Source organism: Trichosurus vulpecula, chromosome 4, assembly GCF_011100635.1.
Source record: "Trichosurus vulpecula isolate mTriVul1 chromosome 4, mTriVul1.pri, whole genome shotgun sequence".
Taxonomy (NCBI): Eukaryota; Metazoa; Chordata; class Mammalia; order Diprotodontia; family Phalangeridae; genus Trichosurus; species Trichosurus vulpecula.
In genome coordinates this window covers 44,648,166-44,668,227 of record NC_050576.1, presented here as the reverse complement: position 1 = coordinate 44,668,227, position 20,062 = coordinate 44,648,166, and the positions used below count along the sequence as shown (strand labels likewise).

Here is a 20,062-nt window from a genome sequence, read left to right as displayed (position 1 = left end):
TAAGAGAGGAAGACTAGGGTCAAGTGCCAAAGTCATAAGATTATTTTCTTATTATGATATAATTAATAATATAATCTTATTAAGATTACGAGTTTGAGCTCGTTGGTCACCTATTACAGCCCCTTTCACTTCACAGATGAGGAAACTGACCCAGAGAACTTAGGCAACTTGGGCAGGATCCCACATCTAATTAAAGTCCTAGGGGGATTCAAATCTGGATCTTTCAGACTTCCGCAGTCTATCCAATTGACCACACCTGCCTTTGCAAGGAGTGATCAAGGCGTAAGGGTGTCCTGTAGGTATAAGCAATGGGATGAATTTCCAAGAAGAGCTTGTTGAGGGGTGGTAGTATCAAGGGCTTGGATGGGTATCGGAAAATAAGGAATACTTAGATGAAATTTACTCATGCTACAAAACCCCTGAAAGCTTCCCTCACTGTGTCCACCCTGTAGGAGCTTTCCTTCCTTTCAATTCCTAGGGCACTGTCAGAGCTCATCACAGGCTGCCCTGTATATAACTCCTCATCTCTTCATGTAGGTGTCCTGCCCTCCCCAAAAGATGATACCTTTTTTGGGGGCATATCCCCAGGAATATGGAAATATAAATATAATATATTATATAATGTGCATTATATAATGTTTATATTCTGTTTTATACAATATATACCATGTGATATATTCACATTATGTATTATATATACTATATAACATGTTTATATTATGTATTATATAATATAAACATATCTATAATATAAATATTTGTGTAAAATATAAATATTAAAATATAAAATATAAACATAAATTTTAATTTAAAAATACAAAGAGGGTTGACTACATGACTTTAAGGTATGATACCTTCCAGATGTAAACCTATATATTTTATGTATTTATACTTAAATATAACTATGAATCTATTAAATTTTACTTTTTAAATGAACAAACTCTCTATAGGGCTCAGTAAATGTTTGTGGATGACGGCCAGTGACAGTGCTCAAAGTGCAACGTAGAAGAGGCTAAAACCTCACCACAACCTGTTTTTTTTTCTTAAATTTCCTAAAACCTTCACTTAAAGGACACAATGGGAAGAGGCTGTGCTCACTAGACCTTGGCCTGCACGTCACAAAGCATGTGACTGAAATGCCCTTTAAGAGCAGGGAACTAAGTCAGAACCTCCTGGTAAGGCAGGGAAATGTGGCAGAAGGAGCCTCCGACTTGGAGTCTCAGATCCCACCACTGGTACTTAATAGATGTGTAAAGGGCAGCTAGGCGGTGCTCTGGATATAGCCAGACCTGGAATCAGGAAGACTCATCCTCCTGAGTTCAAATCCAACCTCAGAAACTTACTAGCTATGTGACCCTGAGCAAGTCACTTAACCCTGTTTACCTCAGTTTCCTCACCTGTAAAATAAACTTGAGAAGGAAACGGCAATGGCCAACCATCCCAGTATCTTTGCCAAGAAAACCCCAAAATGGAGAATGAAGAGTCAGACACAACCGAACAAAGATGTGTGAATGAACAAGTAACTTAGCTGCTCTGAGTCTTGGTTTCATCATCTGTCAATTGATGAGGGATTGGAACGGAATAAGCATTTATTAGGCACCTATTGTGTGCCAGATATAACAGCAAAGGGCCATGCTTATTAGACTCTTGCCTCCAAGTCACAGGGTACATGACTGAAATCCGCTTTAGGAGTAAGGAACTGAGCCAGACTCCTGAAAAGGCAGGGAAATGTAGCAGACAGGGCTTCAGAGTTGAAGTCAGGAAGACCTAGGTCCATTGTGCTACTAAGTACTTTACAAATAGCATCTCATTGAATCTTATTTGAGAATAACATCTCCAGTCCAGGGGTTCTGGACAATGGGGTCTGTGGATTAATTTCAGGAGGTAGGTCTGTGAACTTCAAAAGAGGACAAATAAATCCCAACATCTTTATTTTTCACTCACCTCTAACTGAAATTTAGTGTTTCCTTAAATTATTTAAAAATATCATTCTGAGAAGGCCTCGTAGGCTTCACCAGACTGTCAAAGAGGCCCAGGACACAAAGAAATTTAAGACCCCACGGCCTAGTACTTACCTCAGAGGGTTTTTATGAGACTCATATAAGATCAATCACTCAATCAATAGACATTTATTAAGTAGCTATTATATACTAGGCACCGGCGGTACAAAGACAAAAATAAAATAATGGTCTCTGCTCTCAAGGCATATAGTCTATCAGGGGAGACACTATGTGCATTACAAAGTATATACAAAACAAATGCAAGGTCAATCACGTTACGTGAGGTGTTTTGCAAACTTTGAAATGCTATATGAGTAAATGTCTGTTGCTATCATAAACGATACAGAGTGTCCCAAAAGAACTGCTGCAGTCTAAAAACTATTAGGCATTTTTAGTTAAGCTGTGCAGCTAGTGGACAGGGTGCCAGGCCTGGAGTCAGGAAGACTCATCTTCTTGAGTTCAAATGTCGACTCAGCCACTTAGTAGCTGTGCGACCCAGGGCAAAGCACTTAACCAGTCAGTGCTCTAGGAAACTCTCTAAGACTCCACATTGCAAGGAGGGTCCTAGGGGAGAGTCTTCTCAGCTGGAAGTCTTGTAGGTCAATGACATCACAAGATCCATCACTATTCCTGGTATCATCGTCCTGAAGAGCTGAGGACCAGATGATTGGAGATGATTCCCTTCCTACTTTTCAAGCCCTGAAAGGTCCCAGGCTCATTCTGTGATTTGGAACTAATACGGAATGATTAGCCCTCGTGCAAGGCTTGGGAATGTCATTTTCAGAATTTTAGCAAGTGCTCTTGGTGGGGTCGATTTTGTGAGGCAAATAGAAATAATAACAATAGACATCATAATATGTGTGATAATAATAAATGGTAACAGAATAGATAATGACTCACATGGGCGTGTTGCTTTAAGGTTTGCAAAAGGCTTTCCTCACAAAAACCCTGTGAAGAAAGTATTACTATTGTCCCACTTCACAGATGAAGAAATTGAAGTTCAGAAAGGCTAGGACTCTTAGTCATGGTCACACAGCTCGTAAGGATTAGGGTTTTGGATTTGAACAGAGGCTGTAGCTGCTATCTCAAGCTTTCTCTCTCTATTTTTCGTTCTTTCTTTCCTTCTTTCTTCCTTCCTTCCGTCTTCCTTCCTTCCCTCCCTCCCCTCTTCCTCTTCTTTTCTTCTTTTGTTTCTTCCTTCCTTTCTCTTCTTCCTTCCTTCCTCTTTCTTTTCTTTCTTCTTTCTTTCTTTTCTTTCTTTCTTTCTTTCTTTTTCTTTTCTTTCTTCTTCCTTTCTTTTTCTTCTTTCTCTTTCTTCTCTTCTCTTTCTTCTTCTCTTTTTTTCTTTCTTCTCTCCTTCTTCTTCTTTTCTTTCCTTCCTTCTCTTTCCTTGTCCTTTTTTTCTTCTTCTTTTTCTTTCTTTCTTTCTTTCTTTGTCTTTCCTTCCTTCTTTCCTTCCTTCCTTTCTTTCTTCCTTCCTTCCTTCCTTTCTCTCTCTCTCTCTCTCTCTCTCTCTCTCTCTCTCTCTCTCTCTCTCTCTCTCTCTCTTCCTTCCTTCCTTCCTTCCTTCCTTTCCAGTTTGGGTTAAGGGACTTGCTCAGGGTCACACAGTTAGTAAGTATCTAAGGCCATATCTGAACTGAGATCCTCCTGATTTCAGGGCCAGTGCTCTATCCGCAGCACCACCCAGCTGCCCCTCTCTAGGTTTCTTATCACCCTGTCTCTCTGGACATTGTCAAGCCCAACAGAAAACGAATGGGAGTAATGGGGCACTATCCACGATGCTGTCCTGTCATTGTGGGACCTGCCCTCTTAGCATAGGGCCTTGAAATGCAGATTCTTTTTCTTGCCTGTTAGCTATAGCCGTGAAGGTTTCTGGAGGATGGAGGGAAGCAGGTCTGTGCCTGCTTTTCCAAGCAGAAAATTTGAGTCAGAAGAGGGCAAGGTCACAGACAAAGAATGGGTGAAAGAGCTGGAAATACAATCCATGGATTTTGATTCTGAGCTTTCATTCTCGGCCCTGGCCATTTAGGCATTCTGGCCTGGTGGACAATTATGCTTCCTTAGCAGAGCAAACCGAAGTCTCTATTCTTAGCAGCATGTCACCCAATCTCAGCATTTGGTGTGAGCTGAACATGCCTTTTTCTCATTAGCACGAATCCTCCGGCATCCAAAAAAGAGAAGGAAGGTGTCACTAAATCTGATATAGGAGGGGGAAGGGATGGGACCTGGAGTTCAACGCATGTTCTGTGTTCTCAAAAGATGGTATTACTAAGTATTAAATATTTATGATACTTTTTAAGTGTTCTCTTTGCTTGTGAAAGCCTCTCGGGAGACTGAAAAACACAGATCATTTTCTCCCCCACTAAGCCTCAGTTTCTTCATCTGTAAAATGGGGGGGGGTGGACTAAATTATTCCCCAAGGTCCATTTCAGCTTCAGCAATCTATGAGCCCCTGCTTACTCTCAGGAATACTTGATTTCTCCCTGCATTTAGAATGAAGCTGAAATTAAGCATGGCGGTTTTGGCTTCGCAGCTCCCAATTACTCAGGAGCTTATCGTGCCAAAACATTTTTCTTTTGGCTGCTACAGCCTCGTTGGCACAAGGCTCTGGGAATATTGTTAGATCCTAGGAAAAGGAGCCTAAACATTTGTCACAACCTTGAAGGCTATTTGGTTCAGTTTCTTAATTTCTTAATAAAGGAATGGTTGGTTCAAAAAAAACAAAGCAAAACAAAAAAATCCCCAAAACCATTGCTGTGGTGATCTGGGCCAATGAGCCTGAAACTGACAGCTAGACAACAAGGCTGAAATCGACATACAATGAGATCTCAAATATGCCTCTGATTTAAAATCTCAAAGAGGAAAATCCAGTGACGACAAGCTATAATTCCTCGGGAAATAAAAAGTAAAGTCTATTTTTTCCCCCTCTATCTAATACTGCCTATTGATCTTAGTTGTTTCTTATTTTATTGGTTGTTTTTACTGCTATAGTCCCAGCCCATATTTAGGAACATTCCAGACTATGCAAGTGTACACAATCCAAACAAAAGAGTTGTTTTTTTCTCATTTAAAAAAATACAACTATCTACAAAATAAGATGAACCTTTCAGATATTAAACCAACCCTACTGCCTGGTCATAAAGGAGGAAATACTTGGTGAAATGACCTCTATTATAGAGGTTGGACACTCAAGAGAAAAAAAAAGTGGCCTTGTGTAATTTAGATTAGCTTCTTGGCAGCTTGTATTCTCATTCAAGGCATCTTTTAAATGCAGTCACTTATTTCAAGAACCAGATAATGGGCCTTAAAGACATTTCTATCATGATGTATTGCAAGAATTTTAATTTAAAATTCCAATTCTATTGGAAATCCACTTACAAGGGATTTCTGAGTTATTTGCATGACAAAAGCACTAAAATGGAATTGTGGTTCCATTATAATTCTTCTCAGTCTAAGTTTTTTTTTTCATTCCTAAAGTATTTCTAATAAATATTCTTTGTTATAAAGGTGGACTTCAAACATACACACACAAACACCTAGCACGAAACCAGTAACAGAAAGCCACAGAACAAAAACAACAAAATACCCCTAGAATGCCAAGGTTCCCAAAGGATAAAAATCATTTTCTAGGCCAACACTTCTGAGCTGCTGAGAAGCTGCCTCTTGGCTACCTCTCCAGCAGGTGGCACAGACTCATCACCGGTCATTCCATAATGCACCTTAGACTCTGGTCTGATTCAATAAGTTTTGAAAAACTTCAGCTAAAACTTTCCTCAAATAACAAGGGCCTGTGTACTACAAGGAAGCCTGAATCCTAAATCATTATAAGTTTCTCCCCAGGACCGCCATTATAGCCAGCCCAACCTCTAGGGACAGATCGGATGAGATCACTTCAAGCTCCAGAGGGGCTGGCATTTTCAAAAATGGATCTATATAGGAAAAGTGTAGAGCACTGCATCAATTTCTGCTGCACTATGGCTTTTCTCCTTTTCTTCCCTTCCTCTCTCTGTCTCTATTTGTCTCTTTCTCCTTCCTTCTCTCTCTTTAAACTACAACCGATGAAATTTTCTTCATCACGGTCAGCCTTAGTCCTGGGGCAGCGCTGGCCATACTGGTGAAGTTAGGCCCAGGGATATAGGTTTACATTTGGAAGACATCATACTTTAGACATCATCTAGTCCAACCTCTTTGTGTTTTTAAAAATTAAATTTTATTTTTTAAATTAACAAGCATTTAAAAAAAACCCTCATTTTATAGATGAAGAAACTGAGGCCCATAGAGCTAAAATGATTTGCCTACAGTTACATAGGTAATAAGTAGGAGAGTTAGGACTCAAACCCAGGTCCTCTGACTCTAAATCCATTGTGCCAAGCTGTGTGGACAAGTTGTTTATGTGATATTGGTGAAGGGTCACTGGAGAAGCTGCTGGCCCCCAACTCTCTGGAAGCTAGTTATCCTGAGTGTCAAACACAGGCAACAGTGACCCCTTTCTCCACCCCTTTCCACTTCAGTAACGGTTCTTTAGTAACACTAAGTGATTTGATGATGATGACAAAGTCAAGTAGGCAGCACTGGAGAAGGGGCAACCAACAGACAAACAGTGAGAGATCCTAACTTCATCTCCACGAGCATCCATTTACCCATCTCTAAAGTGGGTATGACAATACTTGTGCTATCTACCTCACAGGGTTGCTGGAAAGATCAAAAGACCTGGGGCCCGAAGAGCGCTTTGCAAATCTTAATTATAACAGGTGATATTTGCATGGCGCTTTAAGGTTTACAAAGTGTTTTACAAATATTATCTTCTTTGGGCCTCACAACAACTTTGTGAGTAGATGCTATTAGGATGCCCATTTTATGGAGGAGAAAACTGAGGCTGGCAGCAGTCAAGTGACTTATTCAGGGTCTCACAGCTAGTGAGTGAGAGGATTCTAACTTTAGTCTTCCTAACTCCACGTCTAGCACTCTGTCTATTCATTATTTCTCCTGGAGATACTGAAGAAGTGACCTTTGAGTATTACTTGACTGTCAGTGGCCATAGTTATTCAATAAATATTATTATATACAAAACAGTGGAAGGATAAAAATTAACAAAACACATTCTCTGACCTCAAAATGCTTATAATTGAGTGGCAGAAATAAAACAAAATCATGTACAAATAATTAGAACATAAATAAAGTATATGTGTCATAAGTAAGATACACATGAATTACTCCATGAGATTCAAGGAGGAAAAGACGACTTCTTAATAGAAAAATCAGGGCAGACTTTCTGGAGGAGGGAGCCCTCAAGTGGGTAAGATTTCAACAGAAATAGATGTGACTGGGAGGGCAATACAGACGTGGGGAACAGAAGCAGCAAAGGGAAATGTGGGATGGTTTTGGCAAAAAGGTGAGTTAACCCCATTTGTTTACAGTTTTCCTTAGAATATATAAAAAATCAATAAAAGAAAAGTCTTACTTCTAGCTCTACAATGTCTCACACAGCTCCCCTTCTCTTGGCTCACATATCTTATTCAGGGCTTATCATATCTCCCATAGATTACTACATTAGAAGCAGCTAGGTGGTCCAGTGGATAGCGCACACTGGATTCAGAAAGGTCCGATTTCAATTTCTGCCTGAGATATTGACTAGATGTGTCATCCTGGGCAAGTCACTTAACCTCTGTCTTCCTGAATTTTCTCATCTGTAAAATGTGGATAATGCTGGCATCTTACCTATCAGGGTTATTGTGAGGACCACTTGAGATAATATTGGTAAAGTGCTTAGCATAGTGCCTGGCACACAGTAGGTATCATAAAAATGTTAGCTATTATTACATAAATGCTAGCTGTTATTTTTGCAATACCTCCTAACTAGTCTTTATTATTATATTATTATCAACATATATTATTAATCAATCATTAATTACTTATTTATTTATCTAACTCAATTCATTTAATTATTGTAAAATAATATTATTAATCAATAAACATTTTATTATTTATTATATTATTATTTATGATACCATTTATTTTATTGCTTATTGTTTATTATACTACATTTATTATATAATTTGTTTATTATACTATAATTTACTAATGTTAATTGATGATGATGATGGTAATGATGCTTTGTAAAGCCTTAAAGTGCTGGCCTGGAATTAGGAAGTCCTGAGTTCAAATCTGGCCTCATTTACTAGCTGGGTGACCTTGGGCAAATCATTTTACTTATGTCTGCCTCAGTTTTTATATTTGTAAAATGGGGATAATAATAGCACCTGCCTCCCACGTTGTTGTGAGGCTCAAATGAGATAATCATAAAAATACAATAATAACATATTATATTATCATATATAATATGACATATATAATGTATTATATATATAAAATAATATGATAATAATAATGGCACACAGTACTAACTATAACTAATAACTTATATAACTTATAACTAATATAAGTGTTAGCTGTAACTGCTGTTGCCATTTTTATTATTTGAGTCCATGGCAGGCTCTTCAGCAGTCCTGGTGGATTCACGGATGTGCTGTGGATCTCCTGGTACGTATTGTGCTGACCTTCCTAGTAGAGCCAACAGATCCCACTTGAGGTGCAGCGATTTTCCTTCCCGCTTCTCAGGCTAGAGAGGTAACTACAGCACCCAGTTTGGAATAATCCTTGACCACTGAACGCCTGTATGAATTTCAGGTAAAAGAGGCACAGTAGGCCAGAGAATGATGGTGGTTCACTGCATGACAAAGCAGGTAAAATGAGCCCGGCATATTTGTATGTTGTTATAAACCAATTAAGTGACGCACATGCTGAAATCATTTACAATTTTCTGTATGACCAGCCAGATACGCAGCTTTAATGGCAAAAAGATGACAAATTACATCTGCTTTACAGAAAGCCTTCCGAAAGGTTGTGTATAAATCAAAAATCATTTAATTGAATCATATTTCAAATGCACTGAGCAAGCTTCTCAGTAAATTGTGTTTCCTAATGTAAAAAATCACTCCTAATTTATCCTTTGTGAATATTAGAAAGTAGATATACCTGTATTGTAAACTAAATCTGCCTATTAAATGAATGCCTGCCATTACCTCCTTCACTGCCGGGGGAGATGGGAGGCAGTCGGGTATGGAGTCCTGGCTCTAGTTATTAGCTCTGATCCTACCTCTTGTTAGCGGTGTATCCTTGGGCAAATCATTTAATCTCTATGAGACTTGGTGTCCTAATATGTATAATGGAGTTGGTGAGCCTTTGTCTACATACCTTATAGAATTGTGTTGAAGGAATATTTCAGTACTTCATGGGCCCTGACACCATTGGTGTGGGCAACAGTCTCTCTACCAACACGAAGCCCAACTGCCCATGACCTGGTAGATTGGCCTCCCCCCATGATGGTCAATCCAGTGACTCTTAGCTAGGCTGGTCCTTGGATAAAATGCATACAGTCTGTTATTTTTCAAAATGGCAGATCCTGACAGAGCGTGGGGTCCTCTGGAAAAGCCCTGAGTACATGGGGTCATCTCCATGCCATGGTGAGACATCAGGGGTGGACATTAGGTGAGGAATTATTAACTATCAGTCAGCCAAAACACATTTATTAAGCAATTACTATGTGCCAGGCGCTGTGCAAAAGCTAGTTCCCATTCTTTCCCATTCTCAAGAGCTCCCAGTTGAATGGGGAGAGACAACATGCAAACAACTACGCACAGACAAGCTATATGCAACATAAATTGGGAAAAATCAACAGAGGTGAAGCATAGGAGTAAGGGGGCTCAGGAAAGTCTTCCTGTAGAAGGTGGGATTTTATATGGAACTCAAAGGAAGCCAGGAGATGGGGGTGAGGAGAAAGAACACTGTAGACACAGGGGCTGCCAGTCAAAGTGCCCAGAGCTGGGAGACAGTGCTTTCTTCGAGGAACAGTAAGAATACCAATGTCACCAGGTCCCACCATACATTGGGGAGGGCAGTTTGAGGGGGGAAGAAAAACTGTGAAGGTGAAGGAGGGGAGACAAGCTAGGAAGGGCTTTGAACACCAAATAGAGGATTCAGTGACAGGAAGTCACTGGAGTTTGCTGAGTAGGGGGGCGGACGTGCTCTTGAGGAAGATGATTTTGACAACTGAGTGGAGTTTGATTGACTGGAATAGGAGAGACTTGTGCACTCCCATCATCGGGTTACTGTAATAGGGCATGAGTCCTCATGATGAGGGCCTGCATCGGGGTCATGACAGCATCAGAGGAGAGAACATATTCGACAGATGTTCTAGACAGGACAGATCGGATTGCTTGTACCTCGGCAAAGAGAAGGGCCTTCCCTTCGTGTGAGACAGAGATGATGGAGGAGATCGTGACAGAAGGCCTCTGGGTGGTATGAGACAAGGAGGAGGGAGAAGAGGGAGTTCTTAGAAATGTCAATTTTTTTTGGTTAAATATGAGTTTCTCAACTGAGAGGGTAGGAGGAAGGGGAGTCATGGAGGGTTTGAGGAGGAAAGAAAAGATTTAGAAGAGTTGCTGTGGTGGATGGGAGAGTGATTTAATTTGTTGTTCCGTCATTTAGTCGTGTCTGACTCTTTGTGACCCCATGGACCAAAGTATGCTAATACTGTTCATGGGGTTTTCTTGGCAATGATACTGGAGTGGTTTGTCTTTTCCTTTTCCAGAAACGAACAGAAGTTAAGTGACTCGCCCAAGATGACACAGCTAATAAGTGAACTGAGGTCTTCCTGATTTTAGCTCCAGTGCTCTATTCACTGAGCTACCGCGATTAGGGAGGTATAAAAAATCTACCTTGAAGCAGTGAGGGCCCCGTTGAGGTTAATTAACATAAATCTGCAGTGGGACAGGGATTGGATCATTGGTAAATGGAACTGCTCAATGAGGAAATTCCCTCCACTCACACGGAGCAGCACTTTCTCAGCCCACTCCCCAAGGATCACACAGCCAGTATTTATCAAAGGCATTATTTAAACAGACTCCCAAATTTCTGTGCCATCCCTAAGTTTTCAAAGTTCCTCATAAGAATGACAGCTCGCACGTGTAATGGTGCTTTAGTCATTACAAAAGAGCTTTTCTCAAAGAAGTCTCCCCTGAAGGCCTCCTCATGTTTTGGGGGTGACCCTTTGAAGGCAACCAAGACAACATGAGCAGAGCACAGGTTCTAACAGGTCCAGTCACTGGATCACAGGGACAGTGATTTAGAATCTAGAGGCCACCAAGGGAAATTCTCTCATCTTGCAGAGCAGAGAGGTGAAGGGATGTGTACACACTCACATCACTGAAAGGTCTTGATTAAAGGCTCAGCAATGCAACGTTGAGAGAGGCTTCTTCTCAGACTGCCCAGAGCTCAGTAGAACTCTGAGTCCCAGACGTTACGATGCATCCCTCCTCCCTTGGTTATCTCAAACCGGATATCCCATAGGCATCTCAAACTCAATATATCTAAACTCATTCTCTTCTTCTTTAAACCCTCCCCCTCCTGAGCATCTCTATTAACGGCACCTCCAGCCCCTCAGTCACTCAGGCTCCCAAACTCAGACACGTCTCTGACCCTTCACTTGCACTTACCCCACGTAGCAAACTGACTGCCAATTCTTCCCAGCATCTCTCATATAAGTGCCCTTCTCTGCTGGTACATCCACAACCCCAGTTCAGGCCCTCGTCACCTCTCATGTGGACAACTGTAATAGCCTTCAAATTGGGCTCCCTGCTTCGCATCTCTCCCCATTCCAATGCTTTCTCCACTTATCTGCCAAAGGGATTTTTCTAAAGCATTGGGCACATCTGACCATGATCCTCGCCTGCTCAATAAACTCCTATGGCTCCCTATCACCTCCAGGATCAAATACAAAATCCTGTTTGGCTTTTAAAACCTTTACAAGCTTGCCTCTTTCTACCTTTCCAGTATTTTTACATTTTACTCCCCTCCACATAGTCTGTGGTTCAGTTTCATTGGACTTCTTGTCATTCTGCAAGCACAACACCCCATCTTCCGCCTCTCTGCCTCTGCATTCCCCACGTCTGTAATGCTCTGTCCCCTCACCTCCATTTCTTAGTTTCCTTGGCTTCCATCAAAGCCCAGTTCACATCTCACATTCTACTGCAGGAGGACTTCCCTGGTCTGCCCGGCTGCTAATGCGTCCCCCTTGCAGAATACCTTCATCTACTCTGAATATATCTTACATGTATGAGGTTATTTCCATGTTGTCTCCTCCCATTAGAATGTATGCTCATTGAGGGCAGGGAATGTACAGAGTGTGGCACATAGTAAGTGCCTAATGAATGCTTGTTGATCCTTGAAACATTGAAGGGTAGGTTCGCCTCACTGCATTTATATGGTGCTGTAAGAGTGCCTCCCTGTGGAGGAGGTAATACAAAAGTGAAGTCGCCATTTTAGTGAGCTGTCCATGGTAATAAAGCTCATGTCAGAGCCAGAGTTTGAACCCAATTTACTTGTTGATACTGTCTAGTCATTTCTGTTGTGTCCAGTTCTTTGTGACATTTGGGGTTTTCTGGAGTGGTTTGCCATTTTCTTCTCCAGCTCATTTTACAGATGGGAAAACTGAGGCAAACAGGATGAAGTGACTTGCCCAGGGTCATACAGCTAGTGAGTGTCTGAGGCCGGATTTGAACTTAGGAAGAGGAGTTTTCCTGACCCCAGGTGCCTCATCCACCGCATGACCTGGCTGCTCAGTTTACTTGACTTCACTTCTAGTATTACAACTCCTTCTCGTATTTTAAAAGAGGCCTCAGAAATACTGAAAGCACCAACACCAGATCTATGATTCTATGCCCCTGGACGTGTTGGTTCTTACCTTGCGGGGAATGATAAACTTAAAAGTTAAAGGAAGCTAGGTGGTACGGTGGATAGAGTGCTGGGTCTGGAGTCAAGAAAATCTGAGTTCAAATCCAACCCCAGACACTTATTAGCTGTGTGACCCTGGGCAAGTCACTTAACCGCTCTCTGCCTCAGTTTCCCCATCTGTAAAATGGGGGCAAGAATATCACCTATCTCCCAGAGTTGTTGTAAGGATCTAATGAGGTAATAATTGTAAAGTGCTTAGCCCAGTGCCTGCACAGAGTATGTTAGCTATTATTATAACCATCTATATTAGCTATGTTAGCTATTATTATTATTATCGATGCAAAGAACTCGGAGACTTGAGGCTGGTTTTCTAAGTGCTTAAAGAATTCTCTGAAGGCGGAAAGAACAGCCACTGTTGTTTCTGCTCCCAAGGCTGCCAAGTGGCTGCTTTTTTTTCAATCTACAACTATTTTCAGAGCCCTTCTTATATGATGAGTACTTTGTTAGGAGGTACTACGGGGCTAGAAGCTCAAGGTCTGGTTCCTTCTCCCAAGGAGTTTACCATCTATTTCATATATGAGCTGTCCAACACACTGAAGGTGGCGAGGGATGTGGATATGGAAGCCGTTGTCACTACAAACAGTCTCTTAGTAAGCTGCCTCATGATGAGATAATTCATCTGTCAGGGGCTCTGTCACCTTTCAAATAAATCACTTCTTTCCAACACGCCCAGTGATTTACTCCCAGAAAATATGCTCATCTTTCTCTAAACTAAGCAGAACTAAAACAACAAAAAGATCTTCCAAAGAAACAAGGAAATGTGCATTTATTAAAGCAAATACTGCGCACTGGGCACCATGCTGAGCGTTTTACAAACATCATCTCACTTGGTCCTCACAACAATGCTGGGAGGTAGGTGCTATGATTATCCCTACTTTACAGATGAGGAAACTGAGGCAGACAGAGCAAAGTAAATTGCCCAGGGTCACACATCGAGGAAGTATCTGAGGCGGGATTTGAACTCAGGGCTTCCTGACTGCAAGTCAGTGCTGTATCCGCGGTTCTACCTAGCTGCCTCTGAGAATAAGCCACCATGGGGCAAAACCAAATTCTTGAGGCAGAATCAAAATCTTGAGAAAGATTCGAGCCAGTGATAGGAAGAGCTTAGCAACCCAATGGCTGATATAGTATGAGAGCAGAGAAAGGCACAGGATGGCCGAAGACAAGCTGGAATCTTTTAGTGAATACAGAGAGGGAATCCAACTTGCCCAGAGGAAAGTCAGCTGTTTCCAAGTGGCAGCCACTATGGGGGTCTTAGGAAGTTGACGAGGCAGACAGCCAGCACTGTACCTTGGTTCACTTTCTTTTCACCAAGAGACATTTCTACAAAGCTCCTGCCTTTGAGGCTTTAATGGTGGATTCTAAATAAACAATCAAGGGAATGGAAGAAATTGAGCTATTCAAGGTGCTTTTGAATCAAGGCACTCTTTGAAGTGAGAAACAAGTGAGAAATGAGTATCTGCTATAATATGGATCTTTGCCTCTTGAGAAAAGCAGTTTCCAGTGAATTTCCCTTATTACAATGAGATAACTATCGGTAAATGAGCACATCCCAGGTGGCCATGATGATGGCACATTGCCAAATGTTCCAACTGGGGCTTACTGGTTTTGTCTCAAAGCAGGCAGGCATTGGAGAGAAGACACTGAGCCTCTCTCTGCACCCTACGGGAGGGCATTCCAGTCTGTTACACTCTACCTTGAGAGCTTTTTGTGCAGGTTCACTCGAGCCAATGGCGATCAGGTTGGGTCCAGCCATGCTGCAGAAACTTTTCAGATGTAGAGTGTCGGCCACTGGCACTGTGGAAACAGCGTAATCCTATGCACAAAGCAGAAAATTATTAAGCTTTTAAGCTGCTGAGTTTCATCATCACAAATTAAATCAAAAAAGCATTTCCCAAACCGTATCTTTCCATGCAAAGGCTATTAGAGGGGACTGGAATGCCTGGAGGGAAAGCTAGGATTTGGAGTGGGGGGGTGTCAGTATTACTTGAATGAATCTGTGATCTCATGGATTTGGGAGTTCCCTTCAATGACATAGACCACAACCCACTCGGGCCTGCCCATCCCATATGGCTCTTGTCCATGTCCTCCCATAATTTCAGCACAGAGGGCCCACCCTTCTTGTTTGAGGGTTTCCTCATTTTCTTCTGAGGTCACAAAGATACCAGGGGAATCCTCAGGCTGTCTACTTCTCACCCCACGCCCTTGCTACTTGACCAGCCCATCTCTTTTGCCGAGCATACACTTCCCCATTGACATCGTTAGTCCATTCTTCTTCAAGGTTCTTTATTTGGGCAATGTTGCAGCCTACCCCTCTCAGTCTGATACCCATTATAAAGCCTCAGAGACTGTAGTGTTATGTAGCTCCCAGTCATGACATATAATCTGTGTGATGCTCATTCTTAATTCTCTAGACACTATAGTGTTCCATGACTCACCGTGATTTAATAGCCTGAGTTGAATGTCAGTATGGGCCTGTTTCTGGGAGAAGTTTGGGGGCTTACTAATTTGTCAAATCAGGCAAGTTTCTAAGGAGAAAGCATGGCATAGCCAGATATTTTACAGAGGAATCAGCTCTTTAAATTTCTGCCTGTTCTGTGAGATCTGGGAAAGAGAGTTCTAAAAAACCAAAAATACAGCCACGCAGAACACTACGCTTAAGATCAGAAGACGTGGCTTGAAGTTCTAGTGCTGCTCCTTACTAATTGTGGCCAAGTCATTTCACTCATCTGAGTCTCAGTTGCTTTGTCTGTAGCAATGAGGAAAATAAAACTGGTATTACCTTTGTTAATGGAGTTACAAATGGGATGATGTGTACGAAGTGTTTCGTAACATAAGGTGTTAGTTTCGATTATTCTTGTATGTACTGAAGACCCACATTCAGCTATTATTTAATATTTTTATGGGTTTTCTCCTTTTCAAATATTTTGCAAATAGACAAAGCATCCCCTGATTCCTTATGTCCATAAAGGGCAGGAGGAGGCATGGCGAAATACCTAGATCTTCAACAGTTGATACTCATCTTTTACGTTATGCTAGTCAGTTTACTTGGAATTCACTAAGAGTCTGGTCTGAAAATATAAATCTCCCTGTTGTAGCCAGATAATTAAAAATTGCCCCTGGCTGCATCATGAGCATGTGCCTATTTAGGAGTAAGACAGTGATTTTATAACTATGGATGAAGTGGCAAAAGGTACCTCTAACACATCGCGCCTCCCCCCCCAAAAAAAAAACCAAAACCCAAACGAAAGCACAAACCTTTGGTGTGACTATGACGACCACATGCTAAATGAAAGGTCAACGACTCATGAAATATTTGTGATTGACAGCTTATGCGCTGGCTTGGAGTCAAGGAGGACCTGGGTTCAAATCATACCTCTGACCCTTCTTAGATACATGACACTGGGTAAGGCACTTACCTGCTCTGAGATCCAGTCCTACCACAGACACTTCCTAGCTCTGTGACTGGGCAATGCATTGAATCCTCATATAAAAGTGAGGGTAATAGCATTCACCTTGGAGGGTTATTATGAGGATCAAGGGAAAGGGAATATGCCTTTATACGTAAAGCCCAAGTACCGGCACTGTGCTAGGCACTTTACAGATACTATCTTATTTGTTCCCCATGACAATCCTGGGACGTAGATGCTGTTACTATCTCCACTTTACAGTTGAGGAAACTGAGGCAAAAGAGTTTAAGTGACTTGCCCAGGATCACACAGCTAGTAAGCGTCCAAGGCCAAATTTGAACTTGGGTCTTCCTGACTCCAGGACCAGTACTCCATCCATTTACTACCTAACTGCCTCAAATGAGATAATGTATGTAGAGTGCTTTGTACACCTTAAATCACTACAGAAATGTGAGCTGTTATTATTATTATAATAATACATCATCTAGACCAAAGAATTAAACACATAGAGTCCTTCAACCGGCAATTGTTGAACACCTGCTGTTTGTACTCACCTTGAAAGTATCAGCCAGGATTTCTGCACCACGCTGATTCGTCCTTTTGGAGAGGCCCACAAAAAATTCCCTGCCTAGATAAAATGACACAGACTCAGTGAGGGGCCCTACTAACTTATCAATCATTTATTTCATTAAAACATAATTAAAGCACAATGCAGTACTCTCTAATCACAGTGGCCCACCTTAATGCTATTCCCACCCCATTTACCACTACCCACTCCAAACATCAGCTCATTAAGCAAATGACTAAGCCTGTAAGATGGAAGAAAATTATTTTCATAAACAATTTTATAATATTTGAAATGCTTACTTTGGTTGCAAAAAAATAAAGAGGCTTGTGACCAGAAACAAAGTGGGGGCTTTGCATGTCAGTGGCAACGAAAGTTGCGATTTTAAAGAAAAATCACTTTAAGTTTTGGGAATTTCTTTATGAAAACAGTCATCTTCCTTTAAAACACCATGCACGTTCAGTAAATGTAGAGAGCAGCTAGTCTTGGTGAGCATATCACTGATTGATCTTTCAGCTTGTTCCCAAATCTAATCAAAGGTAAATTCCTTGAGAGCAAGAACTGTTGTATTTTTGTCTACAACAAAACTCTATTGAGGTTTAGTTGTTGAAGAGGTAACATAATACAAACGAAATAATGCTAGCTTAGGAGCCAGAAGCTGTGCATTTGAGTCTTAAAGCAGGCTTAACAAACATCAAGAGCCTCTGTGCTGGACACAGGATACAGAGGCACCAGAGGGGTTCTAGCCACATTAGGGAAAAAAGGAGAGTCACAGAAGGCATAGGCCTGCGGCTTGAGGTGGACAGGACAATGATAACTGAGACAGACCCAAGTCATAGGTGATCAACTCTTAGCTTGTTTCTCTCTATCAAGGAATGATATTTTGGGACTGAAAAGGACAAAACAAAAAGAAAATAGGAGTCAATGCCCAAGATAAATTAGGAGGTAGCAAGAGAGCAAGGGGCAGCGAGATGGTGCAGTGGATGGAGTGCTGGGCTGGAGTCAGCAGGACCCGAATTCAAATGTGACCTCAGATGCTTACTAGCTGTGTGACCCCGGGCAAGTCACTTCACCCTGTTTGCCTCAGTTTCCTCACCTGGAATATGAGCTGGAGATAGAAATGGCAAACTGCTCCAGTATCTCTGCCAAGAAAACCTCAAACGGGGTCACGAAGAGTCGGATATGACTGAACAATAAATAACATAGCAAGAGAATGCCTAGCCGCCTTTGATGAGTTAAACGGATCAGGCCCAGTTGAAATATATTCCAGGGGACTAACAGAACTGGCTGATGTGATGGTTCTGATACTGTCATTGATATTCAAAAGATTACGAATAATATTAGAAATTAGGCAGGACTAGAGAAGGGCAAATGTTCTAAGTTTCAAAAAAAGGGAAGACTGGAACCTGTAAACTAGAGGCCAGTGACCTGGAGCTTGATACCTGGCAAAATTCTAGAGGGGATTATTGAAGGGATTTAAAAAATTACTGATACTTTTTGTTTTTACATAACAGACATTTCCCACACTTCACAACAATGCCACCTACCCCACCCCCACCACACAAAGTATAAGCCCTCAAAATAATTTACCTATTTTTTTTGAGGGGGGAAGGCAGGGCATTTGGGGTTAAGTGACTTGCCCAAGGTGACACAGCTAGTGTGTCAAGTGTCTGAGGCTGGATTTGAACTCAGGTCCTCCTGACTCCAGGGCCGGTGCTCTACTCGCTGCACCTTCTAGCTGCCTCTGTTTTACCCATTTTTAACAGAAAGGATAGCAGTTCCTTTAAGTTGGACAACATGGTGCCAATAGTAACTACTGTATCTTACCAGGGTGGTGCTGCCTCTCCATGTCGACTTTACTCACACTGTTGCAATCACTGCACATATGGTTCTTCATTACTTACAGCAAAGTAGCATTCTTTTGGGTAGCTAGGTGGCACAGTGGATAGAGTGCCAGGATTAAAGTCAGAAGGATTCATCTTACTGAGTTCAAATTTCAGACATTTACTAGCTGTGTTAACCTGGGCAAGTCACTTAACCCTGTTTGCCTCAGTTTCCTCATCGGCAAAATGATCTGGAGAAGGACAAGTGGCAAACCACTCCAGTATCTTTGCCAAGAAAACCCTAAAGGAGGTCATGAAGAGTTGGGCATGATTAAAATGACTAAACAACAAAAAGCATTTTTTTATATTCATATGCTATTATGTGTTCAGCCATTTTCAATTACTGGTCACATTTTTTCCAGCTTTTTTGTTTGTTAGAATGATGCTATGAACTTTTTTTTTTCTGGCAAAAATCTTGGGACTACAGTTCCCTGTAGAGGAATCTCTGGGTCAAAGAGTATGGACAACTTAGTAACTTGCCTTGCATAATTCCAAACTGTCTTCCAATAGCATTAGATCTAATTTACACATCCATCAGCATTGAATTAGTATGCCTGTCTTCCTTTAGCCTTGCCAAGAATGAGCTCTCATCTTTATCACCCTCTCTAGCTTGGTGAATATAAAATGATACCCCAGGATTGTTTTGCACTGTTTAAATAGTGGTTTAATAATTACATTATATTTTAGAGAGACAGGGTTGAAAAAGGCAGCTGTCAGCGGCTGTTTGTTGGACTGACAGTTATGGTTACCTGGCAGGGGCTGAAAGAGTTTGAAGATAGTTTCCTAATTGGGCAGTAAATGAGTCAGACTGTCGGTGGGAAGGGAGCAGGGTGGAGACACAAGAGGCATCTCTCATGCTCTGTTTTCTGTTCAACTTCTCCTAGCAGTTGACTAAAGGCAAAAGCAACGAACAGACAACCTGTTCCTCCTTTTGGTGTTTTATTCAGTCTATCCCAAGAGGCATTTATTAAGTGCTTACTAAATATGAAGTGTGGGCAGCTAGGTGGCACAGTGGACAGAGTGCCAGGATTAAAGTCAGAAGGATTCATCTTACTGAATTCAAATCTTAAACACTAGCTGCGTGACCCTGGGAAAGTCACTAAACTCTGCTTACCTCAGTTTTCTCATCTGTAAAATGAGCTGGAGAAAGAAATGGCAAACCACTCTAATATCTTTGCCAAGAAAACCCTAAATGGGGTCATGGGGAGTCAGACACATTTGGAATGTCAACAATAACAGTACTAGGTATGAGGTAGGGGGGCAGTTCAATGACAAAACAAAAACCATCTGGATGGATACCACACGCATACATGAGCATTTAGGGAAGGAGGAGAAAACATTAGCAAATAA

The 20,062-nt window shown here is 41.5% G+C and overlaps 1 protein-coding gene across 1 annotated transcript in view; it reads right to left on the bottom strand.

The window, feature by feature from the left end:
- The window catches only part of DDAH1 (dimethylarginine dimethylaminohydrolase 1), a 199,686-nt gene that overhangs the window by 43,284 nt on the left and 136,340 nt on the right, over positions 1–20,062 (bottom strand). The window contains exons 3-4 of the mRNA XM_036755116.1: positions 16,819–16,892; positions 14,551–14,670 (exon numbers count right to left, since the gene is read on the bottom strand). Coding sequence (XP_036611011.1) covers positions 14,551–14,670; positions 16,819–16,892 — 194 coding nt within the window. The remainder of the gene's footprint in view (positions 1–14,550; positions 14,671–16,818; positions 16,893–20,062) is intronic.